This window comes from Trachurus japonicus, chromosome 8 (assembly GCF_045865225.1).
Source record: "Trachurus japonicus isolate A0001 chromosome 8, Traja_1.0".
Lineage (NCBI taxonomy): Eukaryota > Metazoa > Chordata > Actinopteri > Carangiformes > Carangidae > Trachurus > Trachurus japonicus.
The window spans coordinates 14,215,837-14,241,242 of NC_140914.1; the positions used below are offsets into that span (position 1 = coordinate 14,215,837).

At 43.5% G+C, this 25,406-nt stretch overlaps 3 protein-coding genes across 4 annotated transcripts; 2 read left to right on the plus strand and 1 right to left on the minus strand.

The window, feature by feature from the left end:
• The first annotated feature begins 247 nt into the window (after positions 1 to 247).
• metrnla (meteorin like, glial cell differentiation regulator a) lies at positions 248 to 7,035 on the plus strand. Its single transcript, XM_085784075.1, has 4 exons — positions 248 to 624; positions 2,421 to 2,809; positions 5,915 to 5,974; positions 6,122 to 7,035. Exons 1-4 carry the CDS (start codon positions 521 to 523, stop codon positions 6,433 to 6,435), a joined length of 867 nt encoding a protein of 288 aa, XP_085640201.1. The 5' UTR covers positions 248 to 520; the 3' UTR covers positions 6,436 to 7,035.
• A 9,590-nt stretch (positions 7,036 to 16,625) lies between these two features.
• Positions 16,626 to 18,125, minus strand: atp5pd (ATP synthase peripheral stalk subunit d). The gene is given in 6 exon segments (XM_085784076.1): positions 16,626 to 16,761; positions 17,114 to 17,176; positions 17,391 to 17,462; positions 17,541 to 17,588; positions 17,591 to 17,642; positions 17,992 to 18,125. Coding segments are annotated over 6 exon segments (489 nt in total). The 5' UTR covers positions 18,114 to 18,125; the 3' UTR covers positions 16,626 to 16,629.
• A 1,044-nt stretch (positions 18,126 to 19,169) lies between these two features.
• LOC146982849 (medium-chain acyl-CoA ligase ACSF2, mitochondrial-like) lies at positions 19,170 to 24,893 on the plus strand. Of its 2 annotated transcripts, none has more exons than XM_085784079.1 (17): positions 19,170 to 19,280; positions 19,720 to 19,882; positions 20,271 to 20,466; positions 20,855 to 20,983; positions 21,316 to 21,369; positions 21,539 to 21,657; positions 21,793 to 21,955; positions 22,561 to 22,656; positions 22,739 to 22,890; positions 22,989 to 23,080; positions 23,246 to 23,322; positions 23,402 to 23,509; positions 23,591 to 23,742; positions 23,894 to 24,035; positions 24,152 to 24,262; positions 24,354 to 24,422; positions 24,523 to 24,893. In XM_085784079.1, exons 2-17 carry the CDS (start codon positions 19,764 to 19,766, stop codon positions 24,571 to 24,573), a joined length of 1,830 nt encoding a protein of 609 aa, XP_085640205.1. In that variant the 5' UTR covers positions 19,170 to 19,280; positions 19,720 to 19,763; the 3' UTR covers positions 24,574 to 24,893. The 2 variants fall into 2 exon arrangements, with proteins under 2 accessions (XP_085640205.1, XP_085640206.1); XM_085784080.1 differs by having other exon boundaries at positions 19,265 to 19,291; positions 19,726 to 19,882.
• Positions 24,894 to 25,406: the final 513 nt, after the last annotated feature.

Sequence of the window (25,406 nt, forward strand, 5' to 3'; positions counted from 1 at the left end):
ACATCCTATTATTGTGTAATATTAATAATTTAATTAATAGCTTAATTTTACGCCGTTACACATTTTGTATAGCCTATTTTAAATGCACAATCAACATAATAACAAGAAGTAGGTATCGTTTTCTGTTGTAACACTAGAAAATCCGAGTTGGGATGAGCACATGAACGCAGCATACGCGATGAACTGCTGTGGACGGGGTGTGACGTGGAGAGCCAGTGGGCGCTGCAGTGCGCACACACACCAACACACACTTCACATTTTACGGAGCTAGTCTGTGGACGCCGGACGTCGCCACCGAGTGTGTGTGTGATTTAAGCGGGTTAATTCACCTGAACTTCCCCGAGAATAAGAGGACAAACTCCCCCCCACACACAGACACCCTCCCTCCTAAACTCCCCCCGGGGAACAGCGACGGAGCGGTTTCAGGGGGGCACATGGAAACGCTATGTAGCTGGAAACACGGCGGTGGACTTTATCACAGTTTGACCCGAGAGGAGGCGAAGTGAGCGGCGAGATAAACATGCTCACCTCGGCGCTGGCCTCCCTGCTGCTGCTGCCTCTCCTCCTCCTCTGTCGGATTTCTCTGGGCCAGTACTCGAGCGACCAGTGCAGCTGGAAGGGCAGGTGAGCTCCACTCTTCCTCCACACCTCCACACCTCCACACCCCGACCTCCGTGTCGAGGAAAAGCGAACAGAAATGACTGTTATCAAAAGTGTGAAAGTGAAATGAGCTGCTGCTGCTGCTGCTGCTGCTGCTGCTGCTTTTGCGACCTGAAATGACTGTGACCGAAACTCAAAGACAGCGAGATGATTAACGAAGAGACTGAAATTATTACTAAATGCAAATATGTGGATAATAGGCTATAGGCCTACATATTTGGAAATGTTTGAATAGGGCAGTGTCATACGAACTGGAGTTGTAGTTTTGATATAACCTATTAATTACCATGAGATAAAGTTGTCATAAGAATAACGCAGCATTTTTTTTTTAAATAAAGAAAACAGTGCTCTTATAATTGGGAAGATTCTTAACTTTTAATTAATATTAAGACAATACAGAATAATACATTGAATCATCTCTCAGGGTATTCCAGTGATCACATGTGACATTATGTCAGTCAGCTTTATTATAATGTTTGAAATTTGACATGGATCCGTTACATTTATGTTACATTACTTTATACTTATACTATCTGAGTTCATACACAACCCTTTAATGGGTTGGATCTGCAAAGTATTTTCATCCTTTTTTTTTTTTAAAGTGGTCGTAACAGATTCTTAAACTTGAGGCTGCACACACTGGAAAGTTTCACCTCCCCATCAAACATCTGCTGAAATCTGTTTTGCACTTGAGAGTCTGTGCCTTCAAATAGTGTGGTTTTGTTTTTCATCCTCCAAGTCAGGAGGGGTAGGCGAGATTCAGTGCTTTGAGCCCGTAACCAATAATCTGTTGTTCATTAGTGAGACTCTTGACTAATCTCCTTTAATTGCATGCAGAAGTGATGGAGTTAGAAAGGACTTAATTAGAGGCGTGCTGAGGAGAGCCTGGTTATGGGGCTTCAGCTGCATATGCTCAGCATGTGCCATGGGTTACTTTAGATCTATGGCAAATTTGAATTTCAGCATCTCATTTTCAGGAAACTGGGCGTTTCTCCCCCCAGAGTCAAACCACTAGCTTGGCATGCGCAACGCTGGTGGACTGCTGATGGCTTCCTGCCTCTGGCTTTGCCACAGAATGACTGACAGACTGGAGTTTTCAAACCCTGACCAGGCATTAAGTTCTGGAGGGAGTCATTTGGTCATGCTGGCGCCAGAGTCCGAAGTGCTGCCCGGACAAGTCTCTTCCAGTCTCTTTGGTGGCTTGAAAGCAAGGGGAGGTTCGGTGCGTGACCTGCATTTGCACTTGCATGCAGCAGGCCCAGCTACTGTTGCTGCTGTTGTCTGCCCAGAAGCCCCTGTGTCCCTCCATTCATCCACTTACTGCTTCCAAAACTCTTCCCAAAGGCAGCCTGCCAGCGCTTGCATTTTGCCAAAGCTCTGGGAGGAACAATGTGGTATGGGGAGTGTGTGTTGGCGCTGAGGTCAGTTTGGCTGCTCCGGCTCGTGACTGGTCATGCAGCCAGTCTTGTGCACAGATGGACCCTCAATGCTTTAGGAGGAATGTGGTCTAATGTCCTCAGGGTCTGCCCGAGGTCTTCACCTTGGTCAGTTTAATTCAGTCTATAAATGAGCAGAAAATCATTTTTAGATGACTGTATAATCCCTTTATGCTGCGTTAAAGGAAAAGGCCTCGGAGTGGGTTTAACACTCATCTCCACAAAGAAAGCTTTCACATTACTAGCTTCGGTGAATGCCACTTTCAGAATCGCATGGCTGACCTCTCCTGACTTTTTTTTTTCTCTTTTCTTTCCTTCCTCTAGTGGTCTGACCCACGAAGGCCACGCCAGGGACGTGGAGCAGGTGTACCTCCGTTGCTCCCAAGGCAACCTCGAGTGGCTCTACCCCACCGGCGCCATCATCGTCAACCTCCGACCCAACACGGTCTCCCCCGCCGCCGCCCGCCTCTCCGTCTGCGTCAAACCCTCCACGGACTCCAGCGGCACCAACATCTACCTGGACCGCAACGGCAAGCTGCGGCTGCTGCTGCGCGAACAGGACCAGGCTCAGGGCAAGGTGCACTGCTTCAGCATCCAGGAGGGCTCGCTCTTCATCGAGGCCGTCCCGCGCTTGGACATCAGCCGGCGGATCACGGCGTTCCAGTACGAGCTGGTCAGCGAAAGGCTGGGAGCAGAAGCGCACACACTGGGTGGTAAGAGTGATCTCCTTTCTTTTAAATAACACAATATCAGCAGTTAGTTTTGGAGATATTGTGTCCTTTAAACGTATCTCAGCAGCCATTATAAATGTCTGCAGCAGCCTCCCTCTAGAATTAGGTTCCTTTTGTGCTTTGTCCCCTGTGGTGTGTGTTGGTGTGTGTTGGTGTGTGTGTGTGTGTGTGTGTGTGCTGTGGGCTAAATGCAGCCATCTACTGGTGGAAACTTTTATTAAGTTGGACTTTAATAGTAGGAAACTCCACATTTGCTCCAGCGTGCTGCTAATTCTAAAGCCAGAGTCCATTTTTCTGCAGGAACTTTCTGTACATTTTGGTTTGAGGAAAATACATTTCTTGTCAAACTTGTTAAGAATCAATCCATCAAAATCCAAAGCCTGTAAGCCTTTGTGGAACTTTTTGTTTTTTAAGGGAGAAATATATAATATCTCAGCCCATTTCACAACTGTCCGCACTCAAAAAAAATTGCTACATGTCTCTTAACTGATGTTGTTTTTTTGGCTTTTTTTTCTCTCTCCAATGGCTTATGTGTGTGTGTGTGGAGGGGCACGGCCAAACAGAAGGCCCCCATTGGAAAAATAGCCATCTTATTTTCACGCTGCGTACCTGGCAAACCTGCCCAGTTTCAAGCTGCGCAAACTGTGCGAGCGACTCTTGTTTTTTTTTCCACCTCGAGCAAAAAAATATGAGCGGTATCGGGCCCACATCTGTTTTTACGGCTCTCTGGGTTCACATATCCACATCCTGCGTCATTATCTGGCACAGCAGAGAGAGAGAGAAGGAGGGAGAGAGAGGGTTAAATGTAGAGGAGGTGTGTGTTTTTGTGTGTGTGTGTGTGGAACTGTTTCAACCACATTAGTGCACTGGGCTCAGCTCCGCAGCTATAATGTGGCGCTCTGATGTGGCCTGAGATAGCACCAGGATGATTCACAAAGACAGTGGTCTCGTGTCATCTGAGGCCTGAGCTGGTGGATTGATTGCTCCTTTGCTTCTTCTCATCTTTTTTTTTTCCCCCTCCCTCTCTCTTTCTTCAATCTTCCCTCTCCCTTCCTCTTCTCTCTGACCCGCTGTGCTGGGATTGAGTTGCTCACCATCAAGCTGGAATGTATCTTCAACCAGATGTTGGGAGGAACTTCTAGGAGCATATAGGCTTTCTACTCCACTCCTTCTTTTCTCGCTGTCACTCCCTCGGCCTCCCTTTCAACTCACCTAAATTATTCCTCCATTTCTTCCCCCTCTACCTCTTAATTTCTTTCATGTCTATTCATCATTCCAGTATTTTTCTTTTCATTCCTGCCCCATACATCTTCCCTCTTTCTTCCTGCCTGTTTTTATATGGTTTCAGTCTATGCTGAGTGGTATTAGCGAGTTGTGCTCCATTACAGCGGAATGCATCAGGACCCAGATGTTGCAGGGACACTATGTGCCCCCCCCTCACCCCCATCCCCTCCACTCCTCCTCTACCACTCCTCCCATCCCTCATCCCTCCCTGCCTTTGTGAAGTGGTTCTGATCAGAGTGGCGCTCGCTGCATGTGCACGGGGCCAGGGAGAGATGCTGACTCGGCTCTCGGCCCATTCCTGTGGTTCTGTTTCATGTCTGACATGTGAGCCCCGGCTCGGCTCGGCTCTGCTTCGGAGGAAAAAGAAGAAAAAAAACACCCCCGGGTTTTTAGGGCCTCAGCTCGCTGCTCCGTCTGATGCTACGGCAGCACGCAGGCTCACTTCAAAGTGGCTTTCTGCGCTCTGCTACGGGCTCTGGGCGAGGTCGGCCTCTCTGAAGTCTCCCGGCTCTCCAGCTGTTCTTAAGCCGCCCCGAGCTTGTGGCCGATTGATCTCTGATCTCTCTGGTGGTGCGGCGGTGCCTCATGTTGCTACACAAGCTGACCTAAGACATGCTCACCCCTCACCCCTATACGCTCAGCTTCAGACAAGCCGGCTAAAAATAAGATGCAGTCCTGCTCCTAAAGACGACAGAGGTCACGCATTTCTTCTTCAGCGAGATGTGTTTCTCGGGGGTTTGTGGTCTGCGTATATTTTCTCTAAACCAGACCAATCTGGGGGCTTTCCATTCCAGTGCTCTGAACCCACCTGAGTTAACACTTTAAATCATTTGTCTGATTCAGAAGATAGACCGCCCCGCCCTTAGCCCGCTGCTGACTTGACACCCCTCCCTGCCCCTGTGTGCCACTCTGCTGCTATAAGGAAAACCACAGCAGGTCTAGGGCCAATAAAGGCGTTCTGGTGAGGCTAACCACAGGACCACCTGAGTCAACTAATCATTGACTTGACTGCTCTTATTTAAGGCCCTTTCTCCTGCCATAAAACACTGGTGGAGGGCAGACAGAGTCGCTGCTTTGTAGCCCCCAATCAAAGGTGAAGTCCAGCCTGAGGCAGGCTATTCACTTTTTTTTTTTTTTTTTTACACCCAATTATTAGCCCTCTAGTTATGAGACGATGTCCTCATGGCCTTAATTGTGCCCATAACTGCCTGTTAAAAACTCTACTTGATGTTATAATCATGGCTGTGGCTGCTTCAGGCCCAGCAGGTCTGCTCAAGTGCTAACAGAGCTCAGGTCAGAGATGTAGCCTCTGTGCGCTCCTCATCCTTTTCATCTGGTCCCTGTTTGTCATGGAGTGTAAAGCAGTTCCTGTTGTGGTGGGGGAGCTAATGGAACAGCCGCTTTGAGCATTAAACACACACACACACATCAGCAGATTTTTCAAAAATAAACAATGATTATTTCTTTTCTCTTTTCTGTTTTTGTTTGACCATGAGCAGCATGCACAGCTCGGTTTGCTGCAAAAAACCCAAAACTCAAGGCTGCTGAATCCCGCTTTGCTTTGCTGTCTTTTGTAAATAAATTACTGCGGATGGAAATGAATGTGACCCGATCTGTGCGTGCGTTTGTGCGCTGGACCAACCACAGTTGTGTGTTTATGCAAGTGGTACTTAGCTGTAAAGTTAACATGATTTTTATCATGCTGCAACACCCGGAGTGTTAAAGCACTTTTCCTGTTTCTGTTTATAGTGCAAGATTTTGGCTGCAAACTCACGCACCGTTTTTCTTTATTTCCCCCCCCAGCATCCTGTCAGCCCTGCAGCGATGCTGAGATGCTTCTAGCAGTCTGCACCAACGACTTTGGTAAGTAACAGCGCTGTTTTGGAGAATTATAGGCTTCCCGCTGGTCTACGGCGGGCAGCGGCGTCCAATGAAAACACCATTCTGTGTAGCATGAAATCCAGCCACTGTCAGGATCTAAATCTCGTCTTCCTGTTTGGTGTTTTCCAGTGGCACGGGGCAGCATTAAGAAAGTGGAGCAGGAGGAGGAGCACTCGTCCGTCACTGTGCAGATCAGTCACCTCTACAGACAGAAGACCCACGTCTTTGCATCTGGTGGCGTGAGGGTACGGACCTGGACCGGCCACATCAAGATGCCCCTGCAGTGTGGGGTGAGGTCTGGGGAGGGCGAGTTCCTCTTCACCGGGACAGTAAGGTTTGGGGAGGCCTGGATGGGCTGCGCTCCACGCTACAAAGACTTCCTGCGGTTGTATCATGAAGCGCAGCAGCAGGGGACCAACCCCTGCCACGTGGACACTGACTGAGCGCGTTACCTGCCCACGCTTGGAAATAAGGACAAGTCCTCGGCGGGTGGGGACGAAAGCTGAACCGAAGTGTTCATGCTGAGGAGAGGAGAGGCTGACAGACTGGCCCAGTGGTGGCGCCTCTCTCTCTCTCTCTCTTTGTCTGTCCCATGACTCTTTGGAGACAGTGAATGGAGCTCCGGGATGTTGCCAAGCAGCAGGTCAGCTGGACTCTGTTTTCAAAAGTGAACGTGATGCAAAATGGAAAGTGTCCAGGCTGCCTTTTCCCGCGGACGGGGAACTCCCCAGGTTTTAAATGTAGCAGACCCCCTTTGGTTTCTATGTGTATAAAATGTGAATGAACATTGTATATTTTGAAGCCCTGCGTGCTTTGTAAAAAGCTTGGTGTACAGTTCTGAAGTTATTTCTTATGACAGAAATGTATAAAGTGAAAGCCTTTTATTTTTATTTTTGTTTAAAAAATGATTTGCAATTTAACGCCTGAATTCTTGAGCTGTTCGGGCTGTACAATTGTTTAAAAAAAAGACAAAAACAAACCAAAAAAACGCAAAATCTGCTTTTTTTTTTGTTCTTGAGAATAAAAGCTTTTATTCTGTGGAACAGTGTTCATGCGTTTGGTGTTTACACCTAACAGACAAGTGGGATCACATTTGGAGCTGAATCTAGCGAGCAATACACAAACAATGTAAAATGAACAAAACCAAAAAATTGGCATTGGATTTTCAATTTCAGGATATGAACGGCTGCTTTGTCATGTTTTCTATTACTCTAAATAGATCGGTGGTTTTGAACTGACAAAACAAGACATGAAGATGGTACCTTGGGTTATTTACCACTTCTTGACAGGTGATCAATGGATTGGTCTGTTACATTGGTTAAATGGTCATTAAAATAATTTTAGCAGAGCTAATTATGTTAAAGTTATATTACTTTAATGTTATTTGGACAGGTTAAAGCTATAAACCGAAACTTAATATTTTCCATTTTTGCTGTAGTTGGATGATCTTAGATCAAACATAATATTCACAGCGGTGCTAATGGGTTATCCCTTTTTCCATATTTCCTGGTTGCAGTAAAAACAACCATCATATGATGTGCATTATCCTCCTCTCCAAGCTTCCACCTCAGCCTTGAGCTGGGACCGTCTGCCAGGGGTACAGAGAGATTGATATCAGAGAGTCGGGGTGGATTCCTCTGCGCTGGTTCCTGTGGTGATGGGGGTGGCCGTGTGTCAAGGTCAATGTGAAAGGCCTCTTTGTTCCAGCGCAGCAGTCTGGTATGAGAGAGAGGACTGAAGACAGACCTGAATACAGCCCTGTGACTGGGCACGCAGCAGAGAGCAGCACTCTTCCAACCACACTCCAAATTTTGATTGGCAGGCACAATGCTGCCCGAGCTCCCTGTTTAAATGAAAGCTTTTCATTTTCATCACCTCAAATAAAACACAAGGAACCAGTCAGGTTATTGGAAACCATAGCTGGGCTACCACCACACCAGATGATGCAGCCTGCGAGCCAAGCTTGTTAAGATGACATCTAGTTCATGGGCTGAGGCTCTTTTTGTCTGCCTTTTCACTTCGACGGAAACGCACCTAGAATGTCTTTCAATAAGTTGCCCCCACATAGACAATCGCTTTTCCAGACAGCGCTGTGCGTTGAATTGAATGTCTGAGTTCCAGCTGAAAGCCAGCGGTCCCAGAATTGCTCACTGGGAAATGCAAACAGAGTTTCTATGGAAACGATGCCTAACTGTGAACCTTCTCGTGCTGGCTTTAAGACTAGGAGCCTCGGAGGAAGAGGAGGAGGAGAGGGAGGAGGAAGAGAGTTAGTTGGCTCTTGGGTTTTGGTTGGTCCAGCTGTCCTGGTATAGTCAGACCTCCCTCTCCTTTCTCTCAGGCAGAGCCAGCGTCGCCCTGCTCGGATCATGTGGCCAACAGCAGCTGCTGGTGACAGGAGGACAAAGTCTTCAGGTGGCTCCAGTGTGCGCAGAGTTTGATAGAAGTGTTCATGTGCTCCATCTAATCCACTCTGCACCCTGAGCTGCAGATATCTCCATTTATTGTGGATTCTTTCATGAACACTGATCATTAAGAGGAGCAGCATTTATCTTCCAGCCCTCGTCCAGGTTTATTTTCTCTAGAGCTGCAGTGATTAGTCAATAGTCAGCTAATCAATTAGTCAGCCAGCAGTAAATTACCAGCAGTTCTCAGCTACTTCGATAATGAATGTATTGTTTAAAAAATGGTCCTAGCTCTACAAATGTGAAATCAGATGTGTCTTTTTGTCTTCTACAAAATAGTAAAGCGAAAATATTTGGGTTTGGACTGTTGTTGGTCTGACAAAACAAGACATTTTATGAAATCCCCTTGAGATATATAGCACAGACTGATTAACACTTCACAGTTTCAGCTTGGGCTACAACAACAGAGTCAGAAATGTATGTGACTGACTGGCTGATGATACTTTCACTGCCATGATCGAGCTGCAGTCAACTGATTTTAAAATTACTCAGGAACTGCAGGAAGAGGTGGAGCGCTACCAGTAAACAAGTCCTTAACTCTTTAGTAGCGAACAAAACATTTTTGTTCCAAAGGAGGAAGAGTAATCAGTAAACATGAGATACACTGAGAAGAGAGAGCAGGAAAGAGGGATGGAGAGAGAGAGAAGTCATCAGTAAAGAGGTTTCACACTCACCACTATGAAAAACTGTATTTGTCAAACAGTGGGAGTTAGACATAAAGTGGAGCTGGAAGTTAAGTTTGAGACACAAAGCTGAACTATAGTGGATCTCAAAGGCTGTGAGCCTTGGCTCCTTGACCCAGCATGGGTTAGAGTTGGGCATGTGGCCTTCTGGTGCAAGTCATCCTCTTTCTCTCAGTTTTTTCTCTCTCTCTCCATTTCACTATGACTAAAGGCAACTTGTATCTAATTTCCCCTCTCTGAGTGATCATTTCATAAGTAAATTTAGCAGAAATCACAGCACAGTCTTTGTTTTTAATGTTTTGAAAGATTTTTTCAGACAACATTGTGGTTAGAAACTCAACATCTGACCATCGGCGGCCCAGCCACAGACTAGGTTCTGACCTATAGTCTTGTTTAATGTTTTATAAGCCATACAATTACGCAGTTGTAAAAATAAAAACCACAACAGAGTTTTATTGGTAAAGCCTCGAGGATAAAGCGTTAGCAATAGTGGAAAACTCTACAAAGGAGCCCATGCTAATAATCACAACACTGATTAAACCTCTGCTATTTGCTGATGACACTAAAGTTATTAACGAGATAGACAACATGAGGAGGACGGATCAGAAAAAGTTGGCTAACAATCACAAAGTTCTTTTGATAAATTAAAAAAAGTGTCGCTGCAATCTGCAGATGGTTTTGTGAAGTCACGCTCTATTTAACACAATAGATCCAATTTTTTTTCCAGTGTCACTGGGTGCAGCTCTTCTAATTAATCTATTACAGATACACACATGAAGTCAGCTGTATCTTGGGCGAGGTCTGATTTAGTTGCAATTCCAGTTGGGAAGGACCAGTCCAAACCAGACGTGACTATGTGGAGCCTTTGTCTTTGTCTGTGTGATTCACTCAGAAGTCACTGCATGGTCATCTCGTGGGCGGAATTAAAAGAAGAGAAAGAAACAGAAAGAGAGAGAAAATTGCAGTCGCTGCAAAGTGCACAGTCACTTGGCAGAAAGAAGGGCAGTCGAGTGAAAGGGCAGGAGGACCCCAGCAGAGAGAAGAGGCCTGTGAGCTCAGTGCAGTGGCTAAGATTTTATGCCTCTCTGGGAAGTGCTGGAATGTGGGGAATGTGTTGACTTCACACACACACACACACACACGTAGTCGCACACACTCATGCGTGTGCAGCCTCCCCACTCCCGCTGCCTTGATTAGCTGGAATCAATAGAGGCTCTGTGGTTTTTCTGTTTGTGTGTGTGTGAGTCTCAGTGTGTATGCCTTCACCGTGCGCGTGGCCCCAATCTCAGCACACATAAACACACCACACCAGCAGAGAGATAGCTGCCACCCACACTGAACCACAACTCACGCTGCAGCTGCAGTCCCAACACCTCCGACCTGACACAATGCGGCCCTGACACTCGAGTAAAGCAGCTCCCTCGCGCTCGAGATAAATTATTCAGTTTTGAGGTGAAAAGGTGAAAACTCCAAGAATCAGGCAGGACATTACTCATTTTTTGACGAATTATATTCAATTCAACAACAACTCACTTGAATTGAGGACTGTGGGACTCCACCGTCCTCGTGTTTGTTTAATCAAATCTAGCTACAGCGGAAAGAAGTTGCACAGCAATTTATGCTTAATTTAATTTTCATTGTTCATTTACACAGAGGGAGAAAGACGTCCCTGTTTACAGTCCACAGCTGTCCAAATGGCTTGATGCTAAGTGGTGCTTTAGGCTAAATGGTAACATCAGCGTGCTAACATGCTCACAGGAGGTGAAATGAAAATACATAGATTCATACACCAGAGGATGGCCTTCAACCTAACAGTGCAAGTGTGTCTCCACAACAGTCCTCCTTAGTGCTATTTTTGTCTTACAAATATGTATCATTTTAGTTACTCTAGCTTGGTAACGGGCTGAATAGCATTAAACATGACATACAGTGTTACTTGTCTGATGGGAATGATTTTTAGGGAAGCCTATCCGGTTATAAACCAAACTATTAGGCAAATAGGAATTTTAAGCCAATTTCAGCATGAGATTAAGAGTCACAGGATCACCAAAGTCACAGCAGTCATCCTCAATATCTGTGTCAAATCCCATACACATTTTTTAAAAGTCATTTGCGCCCCAAAAGTTTGATTTAGTTTGACTACATTAAATGCTGATGTATTGTTTTGATCCCATGTATGTGACCTCCATCCAATTCAAACCACACAGGGATGAACACATCAGAAAGGGAGGATCAACAAGCCAATAAGGCGCCTCCCATAATGCTTATTAATCCCCAGTGGGTCATGAGTTTCCCAGTCGTGAAATGCCTAGCAGCCGTGCCTCTCCCACCAAAGCAGCATGGCAGGATTAAGGGCTTGGGTGTTGGGTGTCTTCTAGCAAAAAAGCGATTGTAGAGGTCACAGTGTGGGCCTGCGTGTCTCAATATCGGGTATCAAAGGGAATCTGAAAATGTGTGTGCACGAACTGAGTAAATGGTTTGTGTGCTTGAAGTGGACCAGGCACTGTCGTCATCTGATGGTTTTGAGATCAGGGTTGCTTAGCTTTTGGCTAATGGTAGCCTGTCAAGACAACCAATGTTTCACTCTGTCTTTAAAGTTGGCAGAGACTTTTAGGACCATATAGTCTGTATATTACTTACACAGCCCTTGCATGTGATCTAAAACTCCACACTGTGTAGCTTTATCATGTAGATGTCCCCCTCTCGGCTGATGTCTGTGTTATGTGTTATTCTGTTTGTGAATGCTGAAGTCTGCTCCTACAAGACTGTCTCCTTCTTCCTATTGTCGTACATCGTCCTCTTTTCTCAATGGGTGAATGTGTGCGTCTGCTGTCAGCTCACATGGCTCCAGACGCTGTGTTGGGGCGCCCTGTTCGTTCAGCAAACACACCAAGGGTGTGTGTGTGTGTGTATGGGTGGGGGATAGAGGGGCGACTGGGTGCAATGCCCAATAATGGAGCAGAATTTGGCCCAGCGGAACGTCAAGCAAACACGCCGCAAATGGCACTTTTATTTACTTGCCTTCGCGTCCCATCCCCTCCCCCCAGCAGCCTTCATTTAATGGGATCCGCAGTGCCATTTCCAGGAGCCCCATGGCAACAACAGGGCCCTGTCAACGGGGGGGACAACTTTCTCATGATGTCACCATGCCATGGTGATGATTGGCGTTTTGTAGAAAGCTGATGAAGCTCTCTGATATCACAACCCCCAAATTAACTCATATTTTCTGGTAAAAAAAAATACCAACTCTAGATTCAAATAGGAATCTTGACTTTGAACTGTAAGGGACATCCATTGGTTTTTTGGGATCAGCTTTTGTATTTAAAGATCACCATCCTCCCCATCACATGGTAAGTACTACAACACAGAGATTCACTGATCACAATAACAAAAGCCCATCCTGTCACCACAGCTCACTTGTCTTAATCTTGACTGTGTGTTTCTATACTTCTATACAACCTGTCATTGTTGTACTTGTCTGATCGCGATAATTTAATCTCCTTGGCCTCCTCTGCTCTCAGGCCTGTCAGAGTCACGGCCAGGCCAGCAGATCCACTGTTTGCTCAGACCAGTGGTTTAGCTTTTTGGCGGATCCCTCCTTGGCAACCAGGCTGACCCTCCCCCACCGACAACGCCTCTGACCTCTGACCTGAGTTGTGGCCTTTAGGCTGACAGGGGGAAAAAAGTGGTTTGTGTCTAAATTCAGCCGTCAGAATCTGGAGGAGACAGGGGCGTGCCCTCTAGCATTTAAAGGAAACTCACATCTTTGGGCATTGTGGGAGCAACAAAGATCATCATCCAATGGTGGGGTGCAAGTGCACAGCATGATGGATTGTGTAGCTGAACATGTGACGTCTGATGGAAGTCTGAATGAGGGGCATAATGGGTTGCGTGATGGATAGGTAGGAAGCGAACACTTAGATTTTCACACAGGAGCGGATGTGAGCTGTTTGCTTTCGGGGGCAAAGATTGATGGATCGATTTTTGAGGGACGAAGACTCAGCAAAAGCCGGGAAGAGATGCAACTCACTGCTGCTAACTTATGTGTTTATTGTCAGTTGGAGAGTAGTGTTCATAAACACAATGCAAAGCTGAAAGCCAGCAACTGTTGCGATCCAAGTCAAATATTTACAAATGGCAAATGTTGCCTTGCCTGTATGTTGTTACTGCAGTGCAAGCGTACAACACTGCACTCCACAATGTGCAGAACTGACTCATACTCACACAGAGAGCTCATGCTGGACAACAATAAAGAGCAATTGATTGAACTCAACTCTAACCTGAGCTTTCCATTCTTAATCAATAAAAATACAGAAACATGTCAAATGAATTGCAGCTTTAGAAACATCAAATTAAAACAGTCAAAACATTATATTTGCCTTGTGCCTGATAAATAATAGCTGTAGTCATTTGAGCAGACGTCTTTAACAATGTGCACACATGTTACATTGAAATCCAAACCAACAACAGAGCCGCCTAGTTAAGGATAGCATCAGTGGAATTTAGGGCCTGTCACATCATCTCATGCACAGCACATACTTGACTGTCAAACATAGACACACTGAATTTCTACATTTGAATTTTTCCATGTTTTTTTTCTTTCAGTGCAGCCTTTAATGTATGATATTTTGTTGAGTTTTAGCGTTTGGCTATAGGAGCAGAGAGATTTCATCAAAACCATTACTGGTTGTAAAACCAGCGTGCTGATTTGTGAGCTATGGCAGCAGTTATCAAGTGCACAAGTGTTGGCAACAGCTGAATGGTCAGCTGGGAAAAACATGGCTCAGCCCAGAGAAAGTAGAGCTGCAGTCAGTGGGGGGTGGGGGGCACACACTCGTGCATGGAGCTGTTTCGCATTGTAGCTTAGCACAGGTGACGGCAAGTGACCCCTAATAAAAGTGCAGGACCTGCTTGCACCCTGAAAGGTCAAAGGTCAACCCGATCGACTAATCCACTAGCATTGCTACAAAAAAAAGGAAAGTAAAACTAAAACTTCACTTTTATACCATTGGCAGTAACAAAGGAGAATAAATTCAAAACAGGATGAGAAAACAATAAAAATGATGGATTATTTATCTTATCCACTTTATGATTTCAATGCTTGGCTCCATCTTTCAGTGTTTTCATTCTTGGTCTCAAGTATCTTCTTGAGAAAGCAGTGGTGGAGCTGTGTGCTCATGTTGCACCACAGTCACGTCAAGTTTACCCTGCTGCAGACGGAGGACACAAGTGCTCGCTGGTATGACATAATGCGCAGATTTGGGGAGGATTAACACCGCTCGGCTGTGGAATGCATAGTATGTCTGAGTGGAGAAATCATAAGTGAGTGGGACAACGAGGGCACAGGAGCCAAACAGCACTGACTGCTGACGGTGAAATTCTCCTTTGCCTTGTAATTCAAAATATGTGAAGCTGCAGAAAGACAGAAGCTTCTCCCATTCACCTTCACTGCTGCTGCTGCAGGCCCATGGAAAAAAATCACAATTAGATTCACTGCCACTTATATAATATAATCTAGCTGGTTTGCTTTGGTAATTCTGGGATACTCTAATCCTCCTTCTCACTGTTTATAATATTTTCAGTTATCCATCTTACAATTAATTTATATTCGAGGTTCCACCAGAGTGAATGCATTCGCTTCTTTTCTATTTATGTTGTGTCAGCCTTATGTGACAATACCACTTAAGCACAGGTCAGTTTGAAAAGTCTTCTGTTTGTTGCAACAATAAAGCAATTTCCCAAGGGAAAAAAATGCCCAAAGAAATCTTTCACTGTGAAGGATCACATAAACATAGCTATAGTTTCTATAGTTAGATTACTTTGTAAAACACGATGATTATATTTATGTAATTAATAACTTTTAGATTACCAAGCAAGTAGTTAAAATTAACTTCTCCTATTTTTCTTTCATTTTTCTATTTTTTCATTAGTGGTTTGACTTTAAAGTAAATTTTACTGATGAAACATTCGTACTTGAGGACATATTCTGCGCGTAGAACTGTAAACAGAGCAGCTACTTTCACACAATATTTTCTTTTTTAAACTTCACTCCAATAAACCATCTAAGTATAGGCTACTTCCAGTTTTTACAATAGGCAACAGTGCATTTACTAAGTGGTCTGATATGAAGCAAAGGCTAAGTGCTTTGTAGCAAATCAGCCAGAACATGCAAAACTAACGGCATTGTGCTTTAAATGAAATGAATACTAATACTACAAATGTACCTGCTACTCTTGCTAGTTTTGTGCTTTCAACAAAGAGCTTAAAAGTCAAGTGCAGACTCTAAATAACAACAAACTCACTGGAAAAATAAATATATTGAGTTTAAAATGACCAAGATATCATCCCAGAATATGCTCACAATGAGGGACACATTCTCAGACATATGCTGCCCCCTGCAGGAAGAAAGTCTTGCTGTGGCTTGATGTATCACACCACGGAGAGGTATATGAGGAATCCTGAGACAATGACAATAGGTCAGGGTACATTCCTCTACTTATCACTATAGTGCCTGCACTGACGGACAAAGTTATGTACAGTATTATTAACCCACAAACCAAAGCCATAATAACAGTGCAGTGAGAAACACCGAAAGCAGGCTTTATGTTTAAAGTCTCGGTTCGATCCCAGAGAGGCTGCTCACATTTCTAGCCGCGGTAAAATCTAGATTTACGCCGTAGTCATAACAAAGCCTGAACATGACTGACACAGCATAATAAAAGTGCTGGGGCTGTGATCATTTAAACTGCAGACATGCTGTCCACGCACTGATGGATGACTTGAATCTGTCTAATGTAAAACTGGATCTGTTGTGAAAAATAAAGCTTCAAGTGAATTACACTGTGTCTACCTGAACACATGTGTAAATATACACAGAGCAGAGATGATGCAAAAAACTGACAACTACAAATCTCTGTCCCAAAGACAACAGTGACTCCATGAGGGAAGAAAACCATACTCGAGCTCTCTGCTGAGAGCGACTTGGCCGAGCGTGTACTTAAAAACTCATCAGTGTATCCACAAGGGTTAGATTTTCAGTGAGTGTTGGAGGATATTTCATACCAAATTTAGAAAGAAAACACTGTCCAACGGATCAAGTTGAGTTCATGACGCCTGGGAAGAAATCCAGTAATAAAATAACAGTTGTTTGCCTGTGAGGGATCTATGAGCTTGTTTATAATGGGCCTGTGAACACGGACAACCTCTAACTCCTTTACTGTTCACTAAAAGTCAGTGCGTTGCACCAATATTTTTTTGTATTTAGTGTCAGGAATGAATGAGGTCTAATTAAGAAGAAACCAAACAAATACCTCATGTTTCATTTTCATTTTTCCTTTCTATTCATACAGCTTTACACACAGTGGAAAAAAGCTCAAAACATTTCAGTCATTTTACAAACTCTTGAATTAGCAAAGATGGTTTTTATACTGTACATATACTGTACAGGGTTTCCTCAATGGAGGACATATGTTATACATTTAGTGTGGTGAAATTACTGGTCAGCAGTAGGTTTGTGTGGCCAGTAGGGATGTTTCACTTTATCCAGCTTCGTCTCTGGGAAAGTCTTATTCAAGTCCTCGATAGTCATCTGATCAAAGGGAATCATGTTCCTAAATTTGTCCAGCTGGTGGAAGGTAGAACAGAGGATCAGGACAAAAAGGGGGATTTTGATGAAGTGTTTACTTGAATCTGGTAAATTAAGAAGGTATCAGTTTCATTATAGTTGATATTACAGCTGATGAAAGGATCCTAAAGAAAAAGAGACGCTGAGTCAGACGCTGAATTTGCTCTGCACTTTGATTTTTCTAGCTGCAGGACTCTACCACAGTTCAGTTCAGTTAAGAGTGGCATATTCTCAATAAAATAAAAAGAACAAACAAAAAGTGTAGATTTGTGTTTTTTTTTAAAACAGCATATTCTGCTATACTAATGATAAACACTGAATGATAATGTATGTTCCGATGAAAAGCACCAACCTCTTTTTGATACTGGGCGATATGAGCTTTGGATGCTTCAATGTAAGAAGCTGCTGTCATGCTCTGAAAGACAGAGATATGACAGAGTATACTGTTTGTGTGCAGTGTACTGTACACTATGTCAAGACCAGCATGATATGAATGTACCTGTGGATGATATGGCTGTAAATGTCAACGTCTGTACAGCAACAAACACAAATGTCAGTGCATGTAGTCACAAGTATATCTGGTTCGTCCTCAGTAATTAGTAACATGGATGCATTATAGAGGCACTCACCGCTTCTGCCTTCTGAGAGTTGATCAGTGCTGTCTGAGCATCGACAGGCTCAGGGACCTTCAGGGCGTTAAACTGTGGAGAAACAAACAGTTAATATGATACGTGATGACTATGAAATGCTGATGACGGTTTAACTTGATCTTCCCTTACCTTCATCTCAAACTCATCCACCATGTCACCTTTAACCACAGCTGACCTACGGTATAGTAACTCCAGTCGATGGCGGCAGGTTTCTCCAGCAGTGAGGTCAGCCTGTGAACACAGATCAAATTGTTGCAAACATCTGTTCATGTTTTGAACAGCGCAGCTAATCCTATATCCAATTATGTGCTGAGGCCTATAGCTGCAGTCCCAGCACACTCACAACCCACATCCACATTATTGAGTGTTGCCAATTAACACAACCTCCATGTTGCTGGACTGTGGGAGGATGTGACTGCAAACAAGGGGATAGGGAGTGTTTGAACCCTGGAGCCGGACAGTGCTAACCACTGAATTGCTACACACAACATACGTAAGAGAATACCAATTGAATGTGAATCAACGACAGATACAGACAACTGACAAATGCTGTCTATGGTATTTGTTCGGGAACACAAACTTGGCAGAAATAGCATCGCTCCGTGTCTTCAGGTTGTTGAACATGGTCCTCTGGTTGGGTGGCACCCTCTCTGCAAAAGACACCCAGTCAATGGCCTTGAGTGCAGCTTGTCTTCCAGCCATGCTTCAAGGGTGGAGGCAATTATCTGAGAGGTGAAGGGAGAGAGGACAGGACACTATAACATTATAGGCTATACTACTAATGAAATACCTATATTAAGGTTTCACTCCATGTTGTCCGTCAGGTTTCCTCCCATCCCCCCAGTGTTCCCATTTTAGTCTGATGCAGAATTAAAGGTTGCAAACATAATGTTAGCAAGGCAATTACCAACACCCAGAACAAATTAAATAAGTTCTTGCCATCAATTGGACACGACCTCCTCCAAACTACTAGTCAGACCGGAAACGGAATTAAGATAGCCTAACTGTTTTCTGAGTCAAACTTTGCAGCTCTCAATGTTAACATGTGGAAAATAGCTCTTTTGTAAATAAAAATAAAAAATAGCCTAAAATAAAATACTTTTTTCGTCTGGCTGTCTCTGTTAATTGCTTTATTATTATTATTTGTATGATTAGATTAAAATTTCTAAATTGCCAACGGAAGTTGCGCTGCCACCTGGTGGTCAATATTTAGAAAGGCAGCGCCAAAAATAATTTCGGGGCAGGGTATTTTACATGGATGTATTATATTATCTTATAATAGATCCATGGTATTTTATCACCTTGATCTGGCCCTATTCATGCTAATGGTATACACAAACGATGAACTCTGGCACCTCTGTGGGAATCTATTTAGACCTGGCACTGGTTGTCTTCAAAAATTGGTTTGGATAATACATTGTACTTTGCATCTTGCTGTCTTGCTAATTGCAGTAGTGTTTTTGTGTCCACCTACAAGACAAGATTATCTAAAATTAAATAGGGCAATAGTTTAGAGCCAAGTTTTACCCTCCTGGTTGCTGTTTTCAGCAGTGTCTCTTGTTTTATTTTAGAGCTGACATTTTCAAAATCTCTTACAAACAAACAGATGTGGTGGATAAAAAATCAGAAGGGATAAACATTGGTCATGCCCTTCATGTGTTCCCCTTTAGTTTGGGGTTTTCTGTTTTATTTTGAAATCATTGTGTCTTTTTCCTGCCCCCATGTGTCTAGCTTTGTTGGTGTCTTCAACACCTCTGTCCTGTGTTTTCATTACTGTAACTCTCTGTCTCTTTAGTGCATGTTCGCTCCTGTTTTGCCAGTCCGTCCTGTCTTCCTCGTCGTGTCTTTTCCTCCATGTGCTTCCCTAATGTGAGTCCTTGGTTTTCTTTTTTGGGTCTTGGTTCTTTGGGTTTTTCCCTAGTAGTTCAGCACTTTGAAGTCCACTTTTGTATTTTTCTATCATACCTTTTGTTTGGATTCCTTACGTTTGGATTTTTTGAGACTTTTTTGAGTTTTGCCCCTCCTCCCCTAATAAATCACTTCAAACTGCTTCCCTGTGTTTGCGAAATGCATTTGTGCCCTGCTTATCTCCCCTAATAATACAATAGTATAGTGGAATGAAGAAAATCTATTCGTTAAATGCACTCAAATGTTGTTTGAATGGCCAAATGTTGACAATACTCTTATCTTGCAGCCTGTTAGAATGAGGGGAGGTTAAATATTACACAAGCAGAGATAAAGCAGGCAAAAGGTAAACTGGTAAGAACCAGCTCATTAACATACTGTGTCTTGTGCTCCGCTTTTTTAGATCCAGCTGACACAGACAGACAGACTGTGTGACACTTCAGACCAATGTCAGGACTAATTTCTTCTTCAATAAGGTTCTCAGCTCACAGTCTGAGATGTGTGGATGGACTCAAACATAGCAAAACATGGAGACCATGCAGCACAAGCTTACTCCAGTGGTGTCGGTAAGTTTATGCTCTTCATAAAGCATACAGTAAAATGATAAAACTTTTATTTTCAAAAGGCTATGACATCTGTCAGCTATATGAGCTCAGTGTTTTTTCTGTATGGTTGTTTGGTTTAAGGCTTCATACTGTATGTGCACTGAAACAATATACCTCCTCAAATTTAGCTTGCATTAACTAGCCCATGCTTACTGTAGGTAAATGTCTGGCTGTCTTGGCATGGTGCGTGTTTTTATTTCTCATTTATTGAGTTCATTCAAGGTTTGTGTATTTTGTAAAGATGACTGCCTAATAATCAATTTCTCTTCAAAATCTTTAGTAATGTTCATGTGATAGTGCATTGTATTTGACCCATGCACTTTTTCCTGAATGTTGTTCTCTGTGCCAGGTCTCTCCATGTGGACAGTGCCCCTCACAAACCCACTCTGACCACCAGCTATGTCCATGGCACCTCCACCATCCCTCTGCTCCCCCAGACTGTGAGCCAGAGCCTGGACAACACAGCTCAGCGCTGGCCTGACCGTGAAGCTGTGGTCTTCCCGGAGGAGGGCATCCGGAAAACCTTTGCAGAGTTTCAGCAAGATGTGCGTTTCAGATTTTGAGCTGTCAGCTATCAGGAGCCTCTATTAATATATCAATCTATAAACACAATAGAATCTTAATATTTCATTGATATTTTTGGAGCTTTTGAAAGCTGCAGTGGTCTGGCTATGAATGTGTTTCAGATTTGCATGTTATTCAATCACATTATAACTGGAGCAACTGGAATGTGATTTAGACTTGTTTCAAATCACTGTCATACTGTATAAATATTAACCATTCCTGTTGAAACTTTGACCACTGAAAGCTAATCAGTTCATAATGAGTTCAAGTTAATATTTATGCCAAGCTTAAAGAAGTTCCTTCAAGGCATTACTGACATATTGTGTCCATGAGAATTGTCTAATATTTTTGTGACATTCATTGGTGCAGGTTGACAATGCAGCTGCAGGTCTCCTCGCAATGGGGCTGAAGCGAGGTGACCGACTGGGAGTTTGGGGACCCAACATATATGAATGGATCCTTTTCCAGTTTGCCACAGCCAAGGCTGGAATTATACTGGTGAGTTTGGGAGCTGTGTATCCCTTTAAAATGATATGTACAACAGTGTGTCTTTGTGGTTAATCAAAGTCTTTCAGCTCAGGTCAAACTACAACATGCTGTCAAGTGTCACTGAGTAGTACATTGAACCTGACCAGGGGCCCACGGGAGTTATTATGTAGCTGTACCATTATTTGTTTACCGGGTCATTTGAATTCCTCAATATGTACAGTACTAACCGGTGTGATAAACTTACTATGTATTAAAGGCGTGGGAAACATGGTATATGTAGAGTCCTTTGAGAAAATATGTGGCGAGTGGTTATATAAACAGACTTGTTGTCATCCTTGCAGGTGTCCTTGAACCCAGCCTATCAGGCGAAGGAGGTGGAGTTTACCTTAAAGAAGGTATGGCATGGCCAGTGTTAATGCACTTATTATAGCACTTAACCAAAATAAAGTGCATTGGCATTAAATGCTTGTCAGTTTAGACGACTAACAAATTATTAGTCATACTAGTGAAACCCATATACAAAGGCAAGCCAGAATATAAATGAATGAATGTGGTGTGTTCTAGGTCCAGTGTAAAGCGGTGCTCTGCCCTACTCACTTTAAAAGCCAGAAGTTCTGTGAGATGCTGAGAGAGCTCTGCCCAGAGGTCGACCTGACACCAGCTGGCAAGGTCAAAAGCTCCAGGTCTGACAGATTTCAGAAAACTTTCTCACAATGCATGCTCTTTCTCTATTATCATCATCATTGTAGTAAGATACAGTATGGTCAATACTTTCTAAGGTCACTACAAATTGTGGTATCCTGTCTTGGGTTTACCAGGGTGCCAGACTTGCATATAGTGATTGTAACAGACAGCAGACAGCCGGGGATGCTCCACGTAGAGGATGTGATGCAAGCGGGAGAGAGTCGGCACCACAAAGAGCTGATGGATCTACAGAGCAAGCTGTCCTGTGATGATCCCATCAACATCCAGTTCACATCAGTAATCTTCAGCATTGTCCCATTAACAATTAGTATTGTACTCCTTTGACTGACTTCATATTGTAACATAAACTCATCAGGCACTTTATTGGAAACACTACTTACATAACAGCCTCAGTTTTTGTGGTATGGATTGCACAGGATTATGTTGACATAACTTTGTCAAATAATTTCACTAGATTTGTCAGCTGCATGTTCATGCCGTGAATCTTCCTTTTCCACCACATCCCGTGTCGTTCTACTGGATGCAGACTTGCTGCTTGGAGAGGCCACAAACACTGCTGTTAACATCAAATTGAAAACCGAGCATTAGCGTACCAGATACATTCTGCAATGTATTTCCAGCCTTCATCTTCCCCGGTTCGGTGAGTCTGTGCCCACTGCAACCTTAGATTTCAGTTCTTGGCTGATAAGAGTGGAATCCAACATGGTCTTCTGCTGTTTTAGCCAGCAATGATTATTATGCCATGGTCAAAGTCAATGCGATTATGTTTTCCCCCACCAAGTTAAATTAACAGAGGTCCTGTACAGGTGTTTCTAATAAAGTGAAGAGGATGAGTGTATATTTAACACTGATTCAAATCAGGTCATGTTTTTATGTTTCAGGGTACGACTGGGAGTCCAAAGGGAGCCACTCTTTCCCATCACAATATTGTCAATAATGCCTACTTTATCGGTCTTCGAATGGGTTTTACATCAAGAGTAAGTGCATATTTTTGGTGTTGATTTGAATAGATCCCAAAGAATGAGACATGAGTAAACTTGCTTTACATAATTGCTTCAGCCTCAGGTGCGAGTGTGTGTGCCTGTACCCATGTACCACTGCTTTGGCTCTGTCCTTGGAGGAATGATGATGGCAACACACGGTGTCACACTCGTCTTCCCTTCGGCTGGCTACAACAGCGTCGCCAATCTAAAGGCCATTCAGAGTGAAAGGTATGGCATGCCTCTTGTCAGCCATGTGACTTTGTATGGAAACGCAGCCTGATGGATTTTCATTGACCTGCCAACTGTTTTGTTTTTTTCCCCTCAAGGTGTAATATTGTCTATGGCACTCCCACAATGTTCACTGACTTGATTAGCCAACCAGACTTACACAAGTATGACTTGTCAACCATTGAAGCTGGTAAGAATTTTTTAAGGCAAACACACACACACACACACACACACACACACACACACACACACACACACACACACACACACACACACACACACACACACACACACACACAGAGTACTATGTTTGTACATTTGAAGCCATTTGAAGCATCCGTGTCTGTTTGTCCAGGGATCATGGCAGGCGCTCCATGCCCCCCAGAGATTTTGAAGAGACTGCAAACAGCCATGAACATGAAAGAGATAACAGTAAGGACTTATATGTTATGCACCTTTTTCAAATAACATTTCTTTATAAATAAAACTCACAATCAACATGTGTAAACAGGTAGCTTATGGAACAACTGAGAACAGCCCCGTCACATTTTTGGGATTCCCACAAGACAACGAGGACCTGAAGATAAATACTGTTGGTTGTATCATGCACCACACTGAGGTATGCCCCCCTCTCTCACACAACCTTTATCTGCACATTTATATGACAACACTATGGCTTACAGTTTGATTGTAACCACAGGCTAAAGTGGTTGACCCCTCTACTGGGGAGATCCTCCCTCTGGGGACACCGGGGGAGCTGATGATCAGAGGCAGTTGTGTAATGCACGAATATTGGGAAGATCCTGAGAAAACTAAAGAGGCTATCTCCGCGGATCGCTGGTACAGGACTGGGTAAGATGAATGTTGACTTATGACTGTGTGTAATCCAACAGAAAAAAAACATTTTTGTACAGGTAAAGATGCATATACATTAGCAATGGATGCCATACTTGTGAATCCATGTGGGGTGTACAGATTTTCTCTACAACCTCCCCCTACACAGTGACACAGCCAGCCTGAACAATGTGGGATACTGCCGCATTGAAGGACGCATTAAGGACTTGATCATCCGTGGAGGGGAGAACATCTACCCTGCTGAGATAGAGCAGTTTCTCTACACAAATCCCAAAGTGCAAGAGGTGCAGGTAAGACTCAAAACCATTGGAGGGCAGTAAAGTGTCTATAAATGGTTGATGGCAGCCACTGTTGATGCAGCTACTGTATAGTGGTCGTTAAGAATTTAAGGTGTTGTGTTTCCCAGGTGGTTGGAGTGAAAGATGAGAGGCTGGGTGAGCAGGTGTGTGCCTGCATCAGGCTGAAGGTGGGCCAGACCTCCAGCACAGAGGAGATAAGAGCGTTCTGCAAAGGCCAGGTGAGAGTAGGTGGTAAATAAAACAGCCAAATCCAAACATGTCCAACCTGAGAACACAATGTGGATTGAAGTCTGTCTTCTTTTTTTCTAGATTTCTCATTTCAAGATCCCACACTATGTCATCTTTGTAGACAGCTACCCACTGACCGTCTCTGGAAAGGTATAAGTTCTTGTGTACTATTACTGCTATGTGTAAATGATTGGTATACTGTATAAGCAGCATGATTGAGATCACTGCTCCTTTTTGTTTTTTTTTTCAGATCAAGAAGAACTTATTAAAGCAGGATATGGAGAAGAAACTGGGCCTTTAATCTGTGAGCTGTGTATACATGTTGGGAAAAAAGACAGGTGGCAGGAGCGATCAATGCAACAGTGACTCTGTAACTGATTGCTTCACATTTGAGGTTAGGGATTGCATTTTACATTGAGTAAGAAATATTGTGTCTTTCTGATGTATGTCTGTGACTGCATATTTAAAGTTCTGAAAAGTTTCATTATTGACACTTGAAGATGTCGGTTGGTTGAGAACAGATTTGCAATCAATATTTAAGCAAGATATTATCATTGTTGTTTATACAGAATTCTGGTGCATGACAATGTTTTCTTTAAATTAAAATTAGTTGCAGTGTTATGAGTATTTTCCTTATTCCGTCCCTTTAAAGCAACTAAGCATGAGTTTAGTCAGGTAGATCATTCATCATCATTATGCCTCCTTCATTCACAATCTTCTCTCACACTTCATCACTTGTAATCAGCTGACTTCAGGTATTTTCAGTAACCAAACAGATTTCACCACAATCTGAACCAGCCAATCATACTGGTACTGACAAACTTTAAACTCTGTTATCATCTGTACTGCACTGTCATCTTGGTCTATGTTGCTGTGACCCTTCTCCATCCCATTCACCTCCGGTCTCCATGTCCAGTACTAGGTTAAGCTCATCAGAGTCCACTCCACATCAACTACAGATCTGGGGATACTTTGCACAACCTTTTATATATATATATATATATATATATATATATATATATATATATATATATATATATATACTGTATATAATGACACAATGATGGGGTCTAATCACCAAACACTCTCACATTTCTCACTTTTCCTCTCTTGGTTTTTCACATGGCAATAAAA